General features: G+C 44.9%; 1 protein-coding gene across 4 annotated transcripts; it reads left to right on the top strand.

The window, feature by feature from the left end:
• The first annotated feature begins 1,175 nt into the window (after window positions 1-1,175).
• Window positions 1,176-19,601, top strand: NEU3 (sialidase 3 (membrane sialidase)). 4 transcript variants are annotated; one of them, XM_010847578.1, is made up of 4 exons: window positions 1,176-2,575; window positions 5,962-6,098; window positions 7,025-7,236; window positions 14,273-19,601. In XM_010847578.1, the coding sequence occupies exons 3-4, from the start codon at window positions 7,030-7,032 to the stop codon at window positions 15,350-15,352; spliced, it is 1,287 nt and encodes a 428-aa protein (XP_010845880.1). In that variant the 5' UTR covers window positions 1,176-2,575; window positions 5,962-6,098; window positions 7,025-7,029; the 3' UTR covers window positions 15,353-19,601. The 4 variants fall into 4 exon arrangements, with proteins under 4 accessions (XP_010845880.1, XP_010845883.1, XP_010845882.1 ...); XM_010847581.1 differs by lacking the exon at window positions 5,962-6,098 and having other exon boundaries at window positions 1,176-2,037; XM_010847580.1 differs by lacking the exon at window positions 5,962-6,098 and having other exon boundaries at window positions 1,176-2,088.
• The last annotated feature ends 1,866 nt before the right edge of the window (window positions 19,602-21,467 follow it).

Here is a 21,467-nt window from a genome sequence, read left to right as displayed (position 1 = left end):
AAGCATCTTGTGCCTCTCACGGTTGGGAGGCTGTGAGCAATCACATGTGGCCGGAGGAGCCTGTCAGGCAGGCTAGAGAACCTTCAGAGGAGTTTGTAGGTTAAAACACTCTTGTCACACCCAAGAGTTTTTATTGACTGGAGCTCTAGGTTAACTCCTTCTCCGAAAGAGGTGGTGGGGGACAGCCCCCCGTAAAGTCAGAGGTGTAGGTGAGAGCACAAAGTAGTAAAGTAGGCAGGCTCTGGTTATGGGGGTAGATGCTCGAGGAGTTCCAGGGGGACTCCTGAGGCTCGATCCCGCCTTTGCGTATGTCGAGCCTCCTTCCTCATGACCTTTGTCACGGGCAGAGTACCTCACTCTGGCCCCCAACAATTAGGAGTTTGTTGAGTCCAGGCAGATAACCACTGAAGCAAAAATAAATTCATGATCCATTCCCTCTCACTCCCTCTCCTGCTTTAAGGAAAGACTTTGTGTATGCTGGGGGATCTTTGAGGAGGAGAAGGATTACCTTTTTATAGCTCTGTTGAATATAAACATCTAAGTCACCATCCTACTTCACCCCATGGGGACAGGGAGCCCTGGGTGCAGAATGGTCGAAAGTGCCGAGAAACTGGCAGAAATCCACAGTGATGTGCAGTGGGCGGGGAGGGCAAAAAACCAAACCAGGGACTGCACTTTTTCACTTTCAGGGTCTTCAGTTCATTTCAGCTCAGTCGTGTCCGACTCTGTGACCCCATGAACCACAGCACGCCAGGCCTCCCTGTTCATCACCAACTGGAGTCCACCCAAACCCATTTCCATTGAGTCAGTGATGCCATCCAACCATCTCATCCTCTGTCGTCCCCTTCTCCTCTCTTTTCACAGCATCAGGGTGTTTTCCAATGAGGCAGCTCTTCGCATCAGGTGGCCAAAGTATTGGAGTTTCAGCTTCAACATCAGTCCTTCCAATGAACACCCAGGACTGATTTCTTTAGGATGGACTGGTTGGATCTCCTTGCAGTCCAAGGGACTCTCAAGAGTCTTCTCCAACACCACAGTTCAAAAGCACCAATTCTTCTGTGCTCAGCTTTCTTTATCAGGGTCTTAAGCGGTCCAGTCTCCTAATCTTGATGAGTTTCTTTGGTCCCTTTATTCTTGCTTCAGGTGGTTTCCTGGCTGTTCCACCTTTAATTAATAATAGTTCTGCTGTTTGGAACTCAGGCCATGGAGGCTGGAGTCTTATTTATAAGAAATGGGGGTCAAAAAGACTTTCATGCCTAGAAGCCGTATAGGGGCCTGCTCAGCATCAGAAGTACTCAGAGGACCAGGCATAGAGGTGTACTCAGGGCTAACACTGATTTCAGCAATGTAGTAAGGACACACACAGGATCATAAGACTGCAGGCTGAGTCTGAAAAAATCCTTGCATAGGCTTTCTTATGCCCACTCCCTCTCATGAAGGATCACACTAAGCACACTTTACCCAGCATCACAAAAGCAGCATGCGAGCCTAGTCTCTGTCTAGAGAACCTACCCATTAGAAACTTGGAACCCACAGTTTTTATTGGGGTCAGATTACCTGGGCACTCTGCCTGGCATGTTTGAAAATTCCAGACTCTCAGAAAGTAAGCAGGTATTCAGCATAAACCATACTGCGTTCAAACAGTTTGTGCATGGTCTACATTAATTAGACTCTTACTAAAGGAAGAGCTGTCCTTTCTTCCCTGTTTATTCAATTGTGCACATCTACAAGGACCCGTGGGCTTTTAACTTGTTCAGCGGTTGTAATCTACTATCAGTTACTGAAAATATATGTACACGCACACACACACACACATGTATATAACACATATAAATTTTTATTTTCCTAAGGGTCGGTTGCCCAATGCTCTGGACCGCTGGACATTTTAGTGGCGTCCCCTTTGAGATCCGGAACTTTCTCGCTCGACTCTCAAGTTGTCTAGGGAAGTTTTAGGGTGATGCCTATCAACAGACCGGCAACCAATAGGGGAGGGCGTGGGGAAAACGGACTGAAGACGGAGGTGGGCGGAGTGGAAGGGTGAGGGTCGCAGCCAGGGAGCTGTGTGGCAGTTGGAGACTGAACTTGGGCGTGAGTTGGAGCGGGTGGGGTCGGGTGCTAAGAGAGGGAGGGGCAAGTTCCAAGCCACCGCTGGGCCGGAACTGGGGGCCTGAAAGAGGAGGAATGAACCAGATTGGACCGCTAAGGGACTGGGCAGGGGAAGGAGGGGGCGGGGCCTCGGCTGCACCGCCCCCCCCGAGGGGGCGGGGCTGACTCCAGGCCGCAGCCAACTGCGGGTCCCAACCGCCGGCGGGTTGCGTCTTCTGAGCTTCCTGGACTTCCTTTCCTACCGGCTGTTCTCGGCTTCCCCAATCTGTCAGCCCCGCCGCCAGCCTCTCGATGTCTCTGTCGCCGTGTTTCTTCACTTTTCGTGGTTTGTGTCCGCGTCCGCAGTTTCTCTCCTGCCCTCGTCTCCCGGGCTTGATCATTCTCCAGGGCTTCAGTGTCGGAGACGTGAGTGCTTGACCCAGCGCCCAGATCAGCCCGAGAGAGATGGAGGAGCCGGGGTTCCCTGCAGGTGAGTGTGGCTGGAAGACTGGCTGCTGCTGCTGCTGCTAAGTCGCTTCAGTCGTGTCCGACTCTGTGCGACCCCATAGACGGCAGCCCACCAGGCCCCGCCGTCTCTGGGATTCTCCAGGCAAGAACACTGGAGTGGGTTGCCATTTCCTCCTCCAATGCATGAAAGTGAAAAGGGCCTCCCAAAACGTGAGGCGAAGTGACTGTGCTGACAGGTTCGGCAGCACTCTTTGGATTTAGGAAATCCAGTCTATTGGGTCAGAGACACCCCAGTGGGCTAATCTCTCAGACACAACCAGAAGGTATTCTTGGCTAGCTCTGTTTTTGTTTTCCTTCGACTGAAGCCTAACTTGTTTTGCGATGGAAGGGAACTGAGACTGGGAAAACTCTTCTTACTGGAGAGGGTCTACAGGCTTCATAGAGCCCAGAACTAAAACTTACATGAGTCCTGGGCCTTGGTCCAGGTTTTGTTACTGACTCATTGAGTGGCCTTAGAGGAGTTTATTCCCCTCTGTGGATCTGAGAATCCTATTGTGTACCATGAGAGGAGTTTGGACCATAGGATCTTCAAAGACCTAACATATGATGAGTGCTCCTTAAGTATTAGTTGTTAGGCGTGAATAAAATGGGGAAGTCTCCCTTGGGGCTCACTGGAGGCTGCTTGCTGCACTAGATTAATTGGAGTCTGTGGAATTATGTTATTCTTCAGGCTTGAGAAATAGGTGGCATTATCTCCCTTGCAGGAAGAAACTGAGGCTCAGTGGTAAACTGAATTTGCTAGTAAGTGTCAAAGCCGAGTCAGTCTTAAAGTCCATGTTACACTATACTTCTCAATAAGAGAGCAGGGAAATCTTGATTGAAAGGTGATTATGTGGAGCAGTAGTTAATAATGTTGAGTTTTCTGCTGAAATGAACAACTCCAGTCAGTTCAGTCGTTCAGTCGTGTCCCACTCTTTGCGACCCCATGGACTGCAGGCAAGGCTTTCCTGTCCATCACCAACCCCCGGAGTTTGGTCAAACTCATGTCCATCAAGTCGGTGGCGCCATCCAACCATGTCATCCTGTGTCGTCCCCTTCTCCTCCCGCTTTCAATCTTTTCCAGCATCAGGGTCTTTTCCAATGAGTCAGTTCTTCGCATCAGGTGGCCAAAGTATTGGAATTTCCGCTTCAGCATTAGTCCTTCCAATGAATATTCAGGACTGATTTCCTTTAGGATTGACTGGTTAGATCTCCTTGCAGTCCAAGGGACTCTCAAGAGTCTTCTCCAACACACAGTTCAAAGCACAGTTGAAAAGCAAGAGAACTGTATCTGATTTTTCTCTGTCCCTAGCTCCTGGCACATGGTTTGTGTGAAATAGTTTGGGTATTGATGCCACAGCCACCACATGTGTTACCATTGCCATCAACATGATCAGCATAGTTAGTAAGCAGTGATAGGGACTCTAATTGTTACAGTGATAGCAAAACCATAAATTGTGAAGACTTCTGAATTTATACTTTTACTTACATAGTGCCTTAAAGTTTATGAAGCACTTTTGAGTGGTTCTTCAGTCATCTTAGGTAAGTATTATTTCATCCACATTTTATAAGCAAGGAATCCAAGACCTGGGTTAAGTGACTAGTGCAAGGTCACATAGTAAGAACTTGTGCTTCTCCTTACGAGTTCTATCCACTCCCTGTCCCTATCCACTCCCTGTCCCTTTCGTTTTTTCCTGGTCCTCCCTGCCCATTCCTATGCTTGTTCTGTGCTTTATTCTTGTCACCCAGACACATTCTGTTTTGATGTTGACCAGTAGTCTTGTGTTGGCTGATGATTAATAGTGTTGATATTATCTCAGGCTGATGATTAATAGTGTTGATATTAACTCATATCCTTACAAGAATTTAAAATATGACCTCTCCCAGAGGGGCAGAGGGGTTTAAATACTTTAAAGAAGGGTAGTTGTAATTGTGGTGGTTGTCTTCATCCTCCTCCTCCACAGGTTTTGAGGAGTAACACTAGAATATGTAGTGATTGACAGTCCAAAAATAACAGCTGTCATATATTGAGCTCATTACTGTGTCATGGGCCCTGTAACAGCCATTTACACTTTTTACCTCAATTCTTTCAGCCATTCTACTGAATTTTATAAACTAGGGTCCAGCAGTTAAATTACATGCCCAAGTTCATGTAGTCCTGGCTTGGCCCAAACCTTATTTTCTAAACCATTACATAGCCTGTCTGTCTGGCAGGAGAGCCTGAATTAAGAGAGAGGTGTGCTCAAGTATGGTGTGAGGAAGACAGTTGAGAACCCAGAATTGGAGTGAGGGGAAGTTTTTCTTCTGGACTTAGGAGGCCACCTCCCCATCCTTTTGGATAGTGAGCTGTGATTCTTCTCACTTGAGGTTAGAAACCAGTGAAATGAATTATTCACATGCTGAGTGAATTCACATGCTAAATAAATCACTCATATGCTGTGAAAGACAAACTTGTCTTGACTGACACTAGGAACCTGTAGCCCAAAGCAGTGCAACTTTCCCCTTCAGTTCATTGTCCAGAAGGCTACCTGAAAGAGTGGTCTGAAATATGTACTTGATCTTGGCATTCATCTGCCAAAACCTGTTGAGTGGCTCCCTACCCATGGGATAAACAGCTTAATAAGGTATCGAAGCCTCCCAGGATTTGCCCTCGCCCGACCCCTTCAGTGCCATCTTCGTTCACAGCTTTTGCGCTTCACTGTAGTCATACTGGATTACTCTGAATCCCCACAGCTCATAGTGTGCTTCTGCGATCTTTAGGCTTTTCATATCCATTCCCTCTCCTCTTCTCCTTTTTACCCTTCAGTTGGTTAACCCACTGTTCAGCCTTTAAGATCCAACTCACCCATTCATTCAAACATTCAACGAACATTTGTCAAGCCTGTGAATTACCAGGCAGGGTTTTAGGTTTAGAGGTATAGCAGTGAATAAAACAGACATGTACATGCCCTTTATGGAACTTCTATTCTGTAGGGCATATTAAATAAGTATAACATATGGGTGATGGTAGGTGGCATGGAGAACAGAGCAGGGAAGGGGGATAGAGAGGGACAAGGGAGTTGTCAGGGAAGGCCTCACTGATTGGACGATGTCTGAATAGAGCTGAAGAAGGTGAGGAAGTAAGGTATCTGAATGCCTCAGGCCCAGAGCATAAGGATATGAAACAGGGGATCACTTGACTTATTAGCTTTTCAAAACTCCACTGCTGCCTTGATCTGGACAGTTGCTTTTTTTCTGTTTTCCTGCATGCTCTTGTGTTGACCTCTTAAAGTAGAAATTACTACATGATATTGTAATTGTCAATGTATATATGTCTGTCCCCTCACCTGGATGTGGGCGGGGATCTCTGATCCCTTTCTGTCTCCTCAGCACCTACCTGATGGCCTGAATTCCAGTGGGCACTCAGAAATATTTATTAAATAAATGAAGAAGGCCTTGTGGGTCTCATTCTTACAGCCTGATTATTTTTACAAATGATTTGGAAGACAAGGCTTGGACAACAAATGGTGAGAGGAAAAGTAATTCTAAGCTTGATTCTATCTGTCTGGCTTCCCTTTGTGGGCCTCTGAGAAGTTGAATACCTGAGAAATGTACTTAGAGATTTCCATTTTAAGCATTATAGCAAGCCAGCTAACCTGTAAAGTAAATGATGGATAAGTATAACAAAGCCTTTTATAGTTGAATTTCCAAGAAAGTAAGAGAAATCCCCAGGGGCCTAAAAACCAAGAGTAAACTGAAAACTGGAGAAGTTAGCCCCTTTTCGTGACCCAGCTGCCCTAGATGTTTGCTGGTCTCGCTTACCTCAAAGCTTGGGCTTTAATATACCTGCTATTGCAGTGAATGAAACCATAGGCCCACCTGTGTTAGACTCTGGTTGGAACTGAGATCCCTGCATGAAGCCAGATACCTTGAAAATCTATATCCTCTGATTGAGTGGAGTAGGAAAAAGAAATCTTACTACTGACAGAGATGACAAAGAAGATTGCTTCTTATTCTAGGCTCCAAGAGAAGGGAAAAGTTTGCCCGGAGAATTCTGAACCAGAGGCATTCTCTCGTATGGATTTGGGTTTATATTTATATTGCCTGAATTGCCTAAAAACTCCAAGCCAGGAAATTGACTATTAGGAACCATCCGGGCTGGTAATACCTCTGAATGCTTGGCAGAAGCACATACAGAATCTCTCTGGAGAGACACTTGACACAGGCTACACAGGATTCCCACAGAGCCTGGAATATAGATTTGTTATATGAGAATGCATATTGCTTGCTTTGTGCTATTGAGATCATGATGTTACTTTTGTATATAAAAAATAAATGTTTGGGTACATCTTTGCCTCCCAGTGACCTCCAGAAGTGAAATGATAGAGCAGAACTTGTGTCCCAGCGAGCCTTTGGATGTGGACACACACTGAGCTCCCTCCTATCCTTGCAGAGGTCATGGAAGAAGTGACATCATGCTCCTTCAGCAGCCCTCTGTTCCAGCAGGAGGACAAGAGAGGGGTCACCTACCGGATCCCAGCCCTGATCTACGTGCCCCCTGCCCACACCTTCCTGGCCTTTGCAGAGAAGCGCTCCTCGAGCAAGGATGAGGATGCTCTCCACCTGGTGCTGAGGCGAGGATTAAGGACTGGGCAATCAGTACAGGTGACTCCTTATCCCAGATCTGAGCCTGGGTCTCATTTTCTGCATTGCTCACAGCATGTCACAGTCTGTGCCCTTTTCATCAGTGCAGGAAAAGCCTTGTGTCTGAGCTGAGGAGGGGGGAAAAAAGCAGTAAAAGCAATGCTTTCCCTTATTGAATACTTACTGTTTGCCAGAGGCACATTGAAATTCACAGCCACTCTGTGACATAGGAACTGTTGTCAGTCACATTTTACAGATGAGGATACTGAGGCTCAGAGTGATTGCTATTTGCTCAGGGTCAAACAGCTGTAAAAAAGCAGTAAAAACAAGCTTCAAACCCAGTCTCTGAATAGAGGCCTCCATGATTTGTGTATTCAGTTCAACCAACATGTGGTGTGCTTTTCATTCACATTCTCTTTTATTCTCATAAGTCACTGAAAGCAGTAAGCATTGTTAGTCCAGTTTTGCTGATGAGGCATCCTGGTGCTCCAACAGGTAGGTAGCTTGTTCAGGACCACAGCTAGCAAAAGACACGGGGGAGGAAAACAACATCTGTATTCTCCCCCCTCTTCCCTTTGCTTGTCTTCCTCCATGCTTTATGTGCTGCTGCTGCTGCTGCTAAGTCGCTTCAGTCGTGTCTGACTGTGCGACCCCATAGACAGCAGCCCACCAGGCTCCTCCGTCCCTGGGATTCTACAGGCACGAACACTGGAGTGGGTTGCCATTTCCTTCTCCAATGCATGAAAGTGAAAAGTGAAAGTGAAGTTGCTCAGCCGTGTCTGACTCTTAGCGACCCCATGGACTGTAGCCCGCCAGGCTCCTCCATCCGTGGGATTTTCCAGGCAAGAGTACTGGAGTGGGGTGCCATTGCCTTCTCTGTGCTTTATGTGAGGTACATATTATTATCCCCATTTTATAAGAAGGAAAGTGACTTGCCTTAGGCACATACTTAATAAATGGAGAACTGGGGTTAGTGCCCTTGTCCGTAGGTAGCACATTTTTACTGTGTTTTTAATGGGGGAGAGAATAGTTACTGCCCTTGGGGCTGTGAACTACAGGGTTAGTTTAGAACCCAATTTTGTTATTGTTGACTTTTATCTCAGAGATGGCTGAAGTGAGGATCAAGTGAGACAGTGAATTTGAAAAATACACACATAATCATACATACATACATTTTTTATGAGTTATTTTAATCTGCTTAACCTGCACTGCTTTTTCTGCTCTCAGAAGTCTCACCTTTAAAACTTCATGTCGTTAGGGATGCTTTGCTTTGCTGTTATAGTGCAAATGCTGTTCTGCTGAAGGTGGACCTTACAAGCAAGCCCTGGCTGCTTTTAACGCCTTACTCACATTTCCCCTTGGGGAAGTTTTTTACTTGAGGGACTTTCCATCCCCTGCTCTTATACCTTATCATGTGTCTTTCTTATGGCCTCCCAGGGTTGAACCTCTGCTTATATCACTGGTGCCTTTCAGCCCAACTTGAAGTTCTAGCTCTTTTGTTTCCTCCAGGACAGGCAGTACCTGTGGTTTCTGTTGCTCTGCTTTTTGCCACGGACAGTTGGGCAGTTAAGTTTTTTTTATCAGACCATACCTGTTACATAACCTCACTATCCAGTAGTCACATCCAGTCACAAACATGTCCACTGTAACTCATTCTCTCTTCACTTTATTTTATTCACATTCATTCTCTCATTTACTTAATTGTAGAATCTTAAAATGGGAAGAATTATCAGCCCAGCTTCTTTCCCAATATAGAAATCTTCTGTATTCCATTGGTTGCTACTAATAGCTTAGTGGTTAAGAGCATGGCTTTGGAGTCAGGCAAGACCTATCATTTATTGACTGTGATCGTGAATACTTGACTCTTCTGTTTCATTGTCTGTGAAATATAATTAATAATACCAGTTCCATAGTAGGAACTCAACATTAGTCATCTTCTATTAAGGATCTACTTACACAACTCCTCAAATTAGAAACTTAATCATGTGGCAACTGTTAACTTATTTTTTGAAATGAGATCCTCTGTACTTGTCTGTAATTGCCTGTTGTTGTTATGCCTTATGGGGAAGTCCATCTGTACATTATAAAGTCCCTTTTGTGGAGAAGTGCTCTTTGATGTATCTGGAAGCAGTATCCACACCCTCCAGGTCTTCTATCTTTTAGCAGCTCCTTAGGCCACAGTCTTGATTTGATTTTTTGTCCTTTGAAAACTGATTACAGTCCTTGGGACCTGGTGTGGAAGATCAGTGTATTTTTGCAAAGTATGGTACTCATAACTGAACTTATGACCCCAAGGATAGATTGACCAGCTCAGCAGTGAAGTGGCTATCCCATCTGGTATCCTTTTAATGCAGCCTACAGTAAAAAAAGTAGCATTTATTTTTTGATAGCTGCTTAAATGTTAAATAGATGGTCAGCTAAACCCTTCAAAAACTTTTCGGATTTTTTTGTTCTTTTAAAAACATTTTAAATTATGGTAATATGCACCTAATGTAATACTTTCCATCATAATCATTTTTCATTTGGCCATACAGGGTCTTAGTTGTGGCAGCTGGCATCTTTAGCTGCAACATGCGAACTACTAGTTGTGGTACATGGGATCTAGTTCCCTGACCAGGAATCAAACCCAGGACCCCTGCTTTGGGAGCTAGGAGTCTTGGCCACTGGACCACCAGGGAAATCCCTCTGTCATAACCATTTTAAGTATACATTGCGGTGTTGTTAACTGTATTACATTATTTGTCTCTAGAATTTATTCATTAGTGCATAATTGTAACTGTATACTCACTGAACAACAACTAATTTCCCCCCTCCCCAATCCCCTAGAGATTAATACTGTACTTTGTAAGTTTGTTTACTTTAGACGTTTCATGTAAGTGGAATCAAGCAATATTTTGTCTTTCTGTGATTGGCTTATTTCACAGGATAATATCCTCAAGGTTCATCCATGTTGTAGAATATGTCAGGATTTCTTTTTAAAGGCTGAATAATAATGTATTGTATGTTAATTTATTATTTCATTTATCCAGTTTGTTTAGCCATTCATCCCTTTTGTCCACTTATCGGCTAGTGGACACTTGAGTTGCTCCCACCTTTTGGTTATTGTGAATAATGCTGCTATGGAATAAGGAGGTGCATGTAAATGTCTCTTCAAGACTGTTTTTTCTATTAGTTTTTGTACAGACCTAGAAGTTGAATTGCTGAGTTATGTGGTTGTTGTTGTTCAGTCACTCAGTCGTGTACAACTCTTTGTGACCCATGGACTGCTGCATGCCAGGCTTCCCTGTCCTTCACTATCTCCTAGAGTTTGCTCAAACTCATGTCCATTGAGTTGATGATGCCATCCATTCATCTCATCCTCTGTCACCCCCTTCTCCTCCAGCCTTCAGTCTTTCTCAGCATCAGGGTCTTTTCCAGTGAGTTGGCTGTTCGCATCAGGTGGGCAAAGTATTGGAGCTTCAGCATCAGTCCTTCCAATGAATATTTAGGATTGATTTCCTTTAGGATTGACTGGTTTGATCTCCTTGCTACCCAAGGGACTCTCAAGTGTTTTATCCAGCACCACAGTTCAAAAGCATCAATTCCTCAGTGCTCAGCCTTCTTTATGGTCCAACTGTGACATCCATATATGACTATTGGAAAAACCATAGCTTTGACTAAACAGACAATCCTTATCCATCAGAGGGCAGACAGAATGAAAACCACAGTCACAGAAAACTAATCAAACTGATCACATGGACCACAGCCTTGTCTAACTCAATGAAACTATGAGCCATGCCATGTAGGGCTACCCAAGATGGATGGGTCATGGTGGAGAGTTCTGACAAAACGTGGTCCACTGGAGAAGGAAATGGCAAACCACTTCAGTATTCTTGCCTTGAGAACCCTATGAACAATATGAAAAGGCAAAAAGATATGACACTGAAAGACGAACTCCCCAGGTCAGTAGCTGCCCAATATGCTATTGGAGAAGAGTAGAGAAATAACTCCAGAAAGAATGAAGAGGCTGAGCCAAAGCAAAAGCAATGCCCAGTTGTGGACGTGACTGGTGATAGAAATAAAGTCTGATGCTGTAAAGAACAGTATTGCATAGGAACCTGGAATGTTAGGTCCATGAATCAAGGTAAATTGGAAGTGGTCAAACAGGAGGTAGCAAGAATGAATGTCGACATTTTAGGAATCAGTGAACTAAAATGGACTGGAATGGGCAAATTCAGATGACCATTATATCTACCAGTGTGGGCAAGAATCCCTTCGAGGAAATGGAGTAGCCCTCAGAGTCACAAAAGAGTCCAAAATGCATTACTTGGGTGCAGTCTCAAAAATGACAGAATGATCTCTGTTTGTTTCCAAGGCAAACCATTAAGTATCACAATAATCCAAGTCTGTGCCCTCACCACTAATGCCAAAGAAGCTGAAGTTGAATGGTTCTATGAAGACCTATAAGACTTTCTAGAACTAACACCCAAAAAAGATGTCCTTTCCATCATAGGGGACTGGAATGCAAAAGTAAAGATACAATCAAGAGATATCTGGAGTAACAGGCAAGTTTGGCCTTGGAGTACAAGATGAAGCAGGGCAAAGACTAACAGTTTTGCCAAGAGAACACACTGGTCATAACAAACACCCTCTGCCAACAACATAAGAGATGACTCTACACATGGACATCACCAGATGGTCAATATTGAAATCAGATTGATTATATTCTTTGCAGCCAAAGATGGAGAAGCTCTATACAGTCAGCAAAAACAAGAACAGGACTGACTGTGGCATAGATCATGAACTCCTTATTGCCAAATTTAGACTTAAGGAAAGTAGGGAAAGTCACTACATCATTCAGGTATGACCTAAATCAAATCCCTTATGATTATACAGTGGAAGTGACAAATAGATTCAAGGGATTAGATCTGATAAAGTGCCTGAAGAACTATGGATGGAGTTTGTGACATTGTACAGGAGGCAGTGATCACGACCATCCCCAAGAAAAAGAAATGCAAAAAGGCAAATGGTTGTCTGAGGAGGCCTTACAAATAGCTGAGAAAGGAGAAGTGAAAGGCAAAGGAGAAGAGGAAAGATATACCCATCTGAATGCAGAGGTCCAAAGAATAGCAAGGAAAGATAAGAAAGCCTTCCTCAGCGATCAGTGCAAAGAAATAGAGGAAAACAATAGAATGGGAAAGACTAGAGATCTCTTCAAGAAGATTCGAGATACCAAGGGAACATTTCATGCAAAGATGGGCACAGTAAAGGACAGAAATGGTATGGACCTAACAGAAGCAGAAGATGTTAAGAAGAGGTGGCAAGAATACACAGAAGAACTGTACAGAAAAGATCTTCATGACCCAGATAACCACAATGGTGTGATAACTCATCTACAGCCAGACAGCTTGGGATGTGAAGTCAAGTGGGCCTTACGAAGCATCACTACAAAGCTGGTGGAGGTGATGGAATTCCAGCTAAGGTATTTCAGATCCTAAAAGAGGATGCTGTGAGAGTGCTGCACTCAATATGCCAGCAAATTTGGAAAACTCAGCAGTGGCCACAGGACTGGAAATGGTCAGTTTTCATTCCAATCCGAAAGAAAGGCAATGCTAAGGAATGTTCAAACTACCGCAAATTGCACTCATCTCACACACTAGCAAAGTACTGCTCAAAATTCTCCAAGCCAGGCATCAATAGTATGTGAACCATGAACTTCCAGATGTTCAAGCTGGATCTAGAAAAGGCAGAGGAACCAGAGATCAAATTGCCAACATCCGTTGGATCATCAAAAAATCAAGAGAATGCCAGAAAAACATCCACTTCTGCTTTATTGATTACGCCAAAGCCTTTGTGTACATCACAACAAGCTGTGGAAAATTCTTCAAGAGATGGGAATACAGACCACCTTACCTGCCTCCTATGGGTCAGGAAGCAACAGTTAGAACCAGACATGGAAGGACAGACTGGTTTCAGATTGAGAAAGGAGTACGTCACGGCTGTATATTGTCACCCTGCTTATTTAACTTATATGCAGAGTACATCATGCGAAGTGCCAGGCTGGATGAAGCACAAGTTGGAATCAGGATTGCCGGGAGAAATATCAGTTTCAGATACGCAGATGATACCACCCTTATGGCAGAAAGTGAAGAGGAACTAAAGAGCCTCTTGATGAAAATGAGAGAGGAGAGTGAAAAAGCTGGCTTCAAGCTCAGCATTCAAAAAACTAAGATCATGGCATCTGGTCCTCCCATCACTTCATGGCAAATAGATGGGAAACAATGGAAACAGTGACAGACTTTATTTTCTTGGAATCACTACAGATGGTGACTGAAGCATTGAAATTAAGAGGTGTTTGCTCCGTGCATAGAGGAGCTTAGAAGAAAAGCTATGACAAACCAAGACAGCCTATTAAAAAGCAGAGACATTACTTTGCTGACGTATGGTTTTTCTAGTAGTTACTGTATGGATGTGAGAGCTGGACCATAAAGAAGGCTGAGCAGTGAAGAATTGATGCTTTTGAACTGTAGTGTTGGAGAAGACTCTTGAGAGTCTCTTGGACTGCGAGGAGATCAAACTAGTCAATTCTAAAGGAAATCAGTCCTGAATATTCATTGGAAGGACTGATGTTGAAGCTGAAACTCAATACTTTGGCCACCTGATATGAAGATCTGACTCACTGGAAAAGACCCTGATGCTGGAAAAGATGGAAGATAAGAGGAGGGGGCAACAGAGGATGAGATGGTTGGATGGCATCACTGACTCGATAGACGAGTTTGAGCAAGGTCTGTGAGTTGGTAATGGACAGGGAAGCCTGGCATGCTACAGTCCGTGGGATTGCAAAGAGTTGGATACGACTGAGTGACTGAACTGAACTGAACTGAGAAGTACTAATGCTTTTGAACTGAACTGAGAAGTACTAACGCTTTTGAACTGAACTGAGAAGTACTAATGCTTTTGAACTGAACTGAGAAGTACTAATGCTTTTGAACTGAACTGAGAAGTACTCATGCTTTTAATGAGCCTCATGTCTCCCTATGAGTCTTTCACTCCTGCTTTCTCCCTTCCCCTCATCTAGTGGGAACCCCTGAAGTCCCTGATGAAAGCCACGCTACCTGGACACCGGACCATGAACCCCTGTCCTGTGTGGGAGCGGAAGAGTGGCTACGTGTACCTGTTCTTCATCTGTGTGCAAGGCCATGTCACCGAGCATCAACAGATTATGTCAGGCAGGAACGCTGCACGCCTCTGCTTCATATGCAGCCAGGATGCTGGCCATTCATGGAGTGATGTGAGGGACCTGACTGAGGAGGTCATTGGCCCAGAGGTGACACACTGGGCCACTTTTGCTGTGGGGCCAGGTCATGGCATCCAGCTGCAGTCGGGGAGGCTCATCATCCCTGCATATGCCTACTACATCCCGTTCTGGTTCTTTTGCTTTCGGCTGCCATATAGAGCTAGGCCTCATTCCCTGATGATCTATAGCGATGACCTAGGAGCCACATGGCACCATGGCAGGCTTATCAAGCCCATGGTGACAGTGGAATGTGAAGTGGCAGAGGTGATCGGGAAGGCCGGCCACCCTGTGCTGTATTGCAGTGCCCGGACACCAAACAGGCACCGGGCAGAGGCCCTCAGCATTGACCATGGTGAATGCTTTCAGAAACCAGTCCTGAGCCATCAGCTCTGTGAGCCCCCTCATGGCTGTCAAGGCAGTGTGGTGAGTTTCTGTCCCCTGGAGATCCCAGGTGGATGCCAGAACCTTGCTGGCGAAGATGCACCTGCCATTCAGCAGAGTCCTCTGCTGTGCAGCTCAGTGAGACCAGAGCCGGAAGCTGGAACCCTGTCAGAATCATGGCTCTTGTACTCACACCCAACCAATAAGAAACGGAGGGTCGACCTAGGCATCTACCTCAACCAGAGCCCCTTGGAGACTGCCTGCTGGTCCCGCCCCTGGATCTTGCACTGCGGGCCTTGTGGGTACTCTGATTTGGCTGCTCTGGAGAATGAGGGCTTGTTTGGGTGTTTGTTTGAATGTGGGACCAAGCAGGAGTGTGAGCAGATTGCCTTCCGCCTGTTTACAGACCGAGAGATCCTGAGCCACGTGCAAGGGGACTGCTCCACCCCTGGTATGAACTCTGAGCCAAGTAAAAAGTAATTCGCTTAGGACCCAACTTTGCATAGAAGGCTACCGTAGAAGGCAATCACAGCCAGGACAGTGGAGGCCAGGATAACAGAGGTTACTGAAGTCTGCAGAGAAACAAAACACCTAATATTCTGCTCCCTACCTGTTTTCACTTCTCATTCTCCAGAGAACAAAATGAACATCTTGCCATAGCTACTGCATTCAAAAGAGCACTGAACGGTGAGCTGAGAGACTATGATGTCATCTTGGCTCTTCCACTGGCTTGCTTTGGGACCTTGGACATGTCACCTGTACTCTCTGGGCCTCAGGTCTCCATCTGTAAAAGGAGAGGGTCGGGTCTCTGATTTCTCTTCTTCCCATCCCTAGGAAAGGCAGTGTGCCTGCATGCTCCCTGATCAGCAAGTCCTGGCTGTATGTAGGACTCTTATCTCAAAGGCAGGCTCAGCTTTTCAAATGACTTGCCACTCATCCAAGTATAAGGTTACAAGCAGGTGTCATAGCACAAAGGAAGATGTAGGTGGCCTGTTTTGTTTTTAATAACAAAAGCACTTACATCCTTCTGATCATGCACGAAGCTCTACAGACTCACTATTCTAGAGGAATCGGGCCAAGCAGCAGAATTATAGGTCACTTACCTTCTCCAGCTTTACAGCTCTGCTCCACCTTTCCTTCCTTGTCCAGAAAGCATTACCTCTGAAGGAGAAAATGAGATGCTCAATGTCAGTGATCTTCAATAATGGTACTTAATGTTTCTGCTGGCATGACTCCTATGAGAGATGAACTTGAAGTTCATTTATTAGGATAGTTACTGATGAGAAATGAACATGGGTTAGGACTTCAAAGCATCGGACAAAACTTTCTGCTATTGCTGCTCTCAAGGAGTTCACAGTTTAGGGGGCTAGAAGAGGGATAAAATTGAAGAAAATAAATGTAGCTGGGGGATAGTTTATAGATATTGGGCTCTAAGTGGGAGTGATAGTAGCTGCTGATGGTATTATTTTAATTGTATCTCAATTGTGCCTGGAGTCATCTGCCCCAGAACTTGTCCAAGCTGCTGTTTGTTTTTCTCAGAATGTTGTCTTCACTCAGCCTTCTTTAATGGAGACAGTCGTCACCATTCAGAAGGTCTCTGGACTCAAAAACCTCTGAATCAAGCATATTTGTTCAGACCTACTGAAATTTGGACCATCTCTACTATTAGTGAAGTGTAGAGATGCTTCTTTATCTAATAGATTTGGGATAAACTTTGACATTGCTGGTTCTCAGATGATAGCAGATGGTTGCTCTTATTTTAGATCATTTCCTCCATAAGCCTTTTACTGTGACAGATACTCTTATTGTGAGAGATACCCTTTTTGTCCCTATTTTTGGAGGATAATGCCTTAAACAGGCAGCAGGTAAATATATTTGGTGCTGAGTAATGACCCTGGAGAGTAAGTCGTTGTCGTGGAACACAGCCTAGAAAGTTGGGGGATGCAGTTGTACCAGTCAGATGACAAAGAGTCCTATAGGATGAAAGTAGAGATTAACTTCACCTACTTTAGCATATGGGTTAAGCCCAGGGCTTAGAGGGGCTTTTAAAAATCCCCTTAACCTCTCATACATTTGCTGAAGTTAATACACAGTTATGATCATTCACTCACTCATTTATACATTTATCTAAATGTTTCCATAATTGAGTACCTGTGCATAATGTGAGGTACTTTCTAATTGCCAATCCCTGCTTGAAAATTGCTTGTGGCTCCTCATTGCCTACTAAAGGGTGTTTACATTTAGCCTGGCATGTAGGACCTTCAGTTGTTGGTTGAAATAATGAACACTCCTCTCTTCTTCTCTATATGAAGCTGCTGTCAGAGAAGACCTCGGTCGCTTTGGCAAGTGGCAGGGGCTGCGATTTCAGAGTGGGCAGCGTCGGTGGTACAGGGAGGAACTGGGGAGGGGAGGATTGAAAGGGCAGCCCCTCCTGACTGTAGAAACTCCTTGTTCAGCAAAGCTTTCCTGAGCACCATACCCCAAATTGACAGGAGTAGAGAAGATGGCTAGGTTCTAAAACCAGAGTTAAAGGATGGAGAAAATGAGAATACAAGGTTCTTTGGGACCATCCAAGAAGGGAGTCAAGGAACGGAGCTCAGCCACATGCCAGGGTGGACCCCAGATGCCCAGTCCTCTTGGGAAGTCTCATCCATCTTTAAAGTACCCTCCCCTTTCTCCTTCCCCTTGGCTTCAGGTTTGCATCTCCTCGGTGACTAGCAATGAAATTCTTCAATAGGTGAAGGGGGTCTGAGCATATTTCAGCAATATCAGGAAAAGAGGGTTGGGCACAGGGGTAATCCACAATGAGGATTAGAGAACAGAACAGAGGGGTGATGGCAGTTGTGAAGGAAAAGCACAGCAGGGAGGAGTACTGACACCTTTAGGAAGGGGGAGAAAGGGGTACACACAGGAAGCCCAGGCTGGAGAGATGGTGTAGGTGGTGGCTGCTGTGAAGAAGAAATGACAACAGGCCAGAGCTGTTCCACAACATGTGTGGGAGGGAAAGAAGCCTGCACAGGTGGAGCTGCAGACAAGTTTTAACCCAACCCTGTAACTTGAAGCTTGTCTCTGTGCCAGGTGACCATCCAAAACAGCTGTAGTGTCAGTTACCCAAGGTCTTGAGGGCCCTGGGACCTATACCATGATACTGTCTCCTAACTGAACCGATTTCAGCCACAGTTGGGTTGGGAGAATGGGAAAGATAGAGCAGGTGAAGGCAGCTGTGAAGAAAAGAGAAAAGCAGACTAGGTGCCATGAAGAGAGGACTGGCTAGGCTGTGATCTTTGGTCTGAGAGGCTCTCCCCCATCCTTGGCCCCTCGGGATTGACCCATCGAGCACAGATGACCCACCACCGGAACTGCAGGAAGGCGCAGTAGGCCCCTCTGTCTGCTGGTGTACACCCAGACTAGCCTCCCACTTGCTCGGCCTGCTGGTCCTGCTCACGCTCCCTGCCTCCTGCTTTATTCAGTCTAGGCTCCTAACCTTTACCTTCTGTGTGTGTGTGTTAGTGCTCAGTCACATTCGACTCTTTGTGACCCCAGAGACTATAACCTACAAGGCTCCTCTGTCTGTGGAATTCTCCAGGCAGGAATACTGGAATGGGTTGCCATTCCCTTCTCCAGGGGATCTTTCCAACCCAGGGATCTAACCCAGGTCTCTTGCCTTACAAGCAGATTGTTGACTGTCTCAGCTACAAGGGAAGCCCTAACCTTTACCTTGGGCCCTTGTTATTTGGACCTGTTTCTCCTGGTCACCAGTCTCCCCTCATATATCCACAGGTTGTCATGCAGCCACATCCACAGATAAACAGCCTTACCCCCTCCCTGTTGGGTAGCCCGAGGGACGCATGGAAGTTGGCCCACAGCTGCACAGCCCCCCGCCCAAGGCAGTAGGATCCATTCCTTCCATGTTGGCCAACTGAGGCTGTTCAGTCTTCTCTAAGAAGCTGTGAGTTTTCCCCACTGTATCATCCAGCAGCTATCATGTCATCCTTCCTGCGCTGCCGGAGCACACGGCATGGGCCTCTCTTTGGTCCTTGGCACAGGCTGCCCATAGGCCTCCGCCAGGCTGTGAATGCCTTGAGGACCAAGTTTGTCTGCTTCCTTTCTGCATCCTTTTTACCTTGAATCATGACTTATTTTTGTGATATATTGCTAGCATATTCTGAATTCCCTGATGGTAAGGACTGTGTCTGATTCCTCGCTTTGTCCTCTGCACCCAGCACAGGGCCTGGCACAGAATAGGCAGCAGTAAAGTTGTGCTGAATGAACAAAGGAGTCAAAGACTCTTGGACTTCTGGAGCCAATTGAGAGGCCAGGGCACATTTCCCCACAGGAGGAGCATGTTGTGTCCCTCTGTGGCTGATGTGCTCAGCCTGCTGAACACGTACCCTAAATGAATCTCTGTTGGGGCTACACCCAGGCCAGTCACAGCCCTTCCTTGGAATGAGCTGCTCTCTGGCTTGAGCATGTTCCTACCTGGATGTCACAGCATCCCAGCCCAAGTCTAAAGCCAAGCCTTGACTTGGGGTTCGTATTTCACTGGCATTTCCCCTTTGTCCCTAATTGGATTTTCTCTAACTGCCACTCCTCCAGGGAGATGCTGGGGCTCAGTGTTTTCCAGTGTGCCTTGCTCTGTGTTACCACATGCCAGGAATGCTCTCTCTACTGTTTAAGAACTGCTGTGACTCTTTGAAACAAGGAAGACGAATAAAGAGCTTAATTCTGAGGGCTACTGTTTTTGACTTTTGTTGTATTAAGGTGATTATCATCCTAATACATCTATCTAGTTTGTAGCCAACTTCTCTCAAAAACTGGGTTTTGAGGCACTTTCTTGCATTCTGTAAGAACTTTTACTTTCAGAAATCCTTACTAATAATAATCCTTTGCACTTTAACACATTGTCCTTTGAATATAGTTACCTACTGAGGAAAGCAGGGCAGAGATTAATATAACTGTTTGGTTGTGTATTACATGCCAGCTATTAAGTGTAGAAACTGGGGTGTACCAAATCAGCCCTGTCTGACACCAGCCCCATTGCTGTAATTACACATCTTTTTCTATTTTGAAAGTAACCTTGAGGTTATTCTCAAATTGCTGCTGGAGAGGCCACAAATATTTAGTGAAGTGGGGTGACAGCTTTAACTTATGATTTTTACTTGACTGTTCCATTGAAATGGTCATTGCACTGGCTGAATTTCACCAGATATTTCTGTATGTCAATCTGCTTTCTTAAATTGGTGGTTGGAAAACTTTTAAATGGGCCTTTCATCATATAGTCATATAAAGATGAAAGAATAAATGAAGTTCAGAGAACTTCTAATTTACTTCTTAAAATTGAATTACAAAAATTGTTTATATAATCATTTGAAAAATCTGGTGATCTGTTTTATTTTTGTGTGTTCTGTTAGATTGCTTAATGTCTGAAGGACCTCTGGGCTTGAGAGGAATGTGCACTACTGTATAAACTTTAGTGCTCAATTTATTAAACTCTTATTCAGTAAAACATTGAAAACCTCTTGAATATTTAAACAATGGCAAATTTGATTAAACTGGCTTAAACATAAATGCCAGTTACAAATTTAGTATAGCTGATCCTTTTTGGATATTTCAAATAGTAGATAAAGCATAAATCCAAACAGTATAAAACATATCCTTACACCAAAACAGCACAAGAGAGCTGATGCCATGGTTTTAATTTTGTTCCATATTGTTACTACGCCTTTTGGGAATTCTAACTTTCAAACCTCTCTAGATTTTAGTAACTATAAGATTTTTTTCTCCCTACCTGCCTAGGGATTTAGTAATAAATAGCAGATCCAAAGGAAAACAAATACCATTTCGGATAAGCTCTTTCTACTGGAAGCACTGAACTGGGAGGTTGGAGGCTTGGAAATAGACAGCCACCTTCCCCTTCTTGGCCAGTGGACAGTGTGGCAGAAGACTAAAAGAATCGGAGCCAGACAGCAATAGTCCTGATGATATCCACTAGGGTCCTTCCTGTTACAGGAACCTATAACCCCCAAAAGTTGTTTGATTTTTATTTTATTTTTTAAGCTAGTTAGGGTTAGATGTATACAGCTTGCAACCTAAAGACTGCCTACCCATACTCACAGAAAATTTGATTAATTAGTACCACAATCTGTTAGTCACTCCCTGGAGCAGAACTATAAGCCATGAGAAATTAACTTTCAATATAGTCTGCCAAAGTTTGATCAACAGTATTACTGAAAGGGTACCTTACTCAGACTTTGGAATAAGTGGAGAAAAGACTGGACTAGGAGGAGTCTGGAGTTCAGGGTCTTTGAGTTGACACTGACTTGATGGGTGTTTTGGTGTCGGCCACAGGCCCTCTCTGGGACACTTTTATTCAGCTACAACAGGAACATCCTCCCAGCCCTGCCACTCACTTGAGAGTTGTGCGAATCTGATGAGGTAGTGAATCCTCAGAAGGGTTTGGGAAATGGTGCCATTTCCTGTAAATAAAAGAAAATCCTTTTTCCATTGTTCTTCATTGGCAACACTGGACAGTAGAATGCTGAAAATGAGGGTGATGGATGGAAGGGAGGGGAGGAAGTCAGGGCCCACTGAGGAG

This window comes from Bison bison, unplaced genomic scaffold (assembly GCF_000754665.1).
Source record: "Bison bison bison isolate TAMUID 2011002044 unplaced genomic scaffold, Bison_UMD1.0 scf7180017864251, whole genome shotgun sequence".
Lineage (NCBI taxonomy): Eukaryota > Metazoa > Chordata > Mammalia > Artiodactyla > Bovidae > Bison > Bison bison.
Note: the sequence above shows the minus strand (reverse complement) of the source record. Positions and strands in the feature narration are given on the sequence as shown.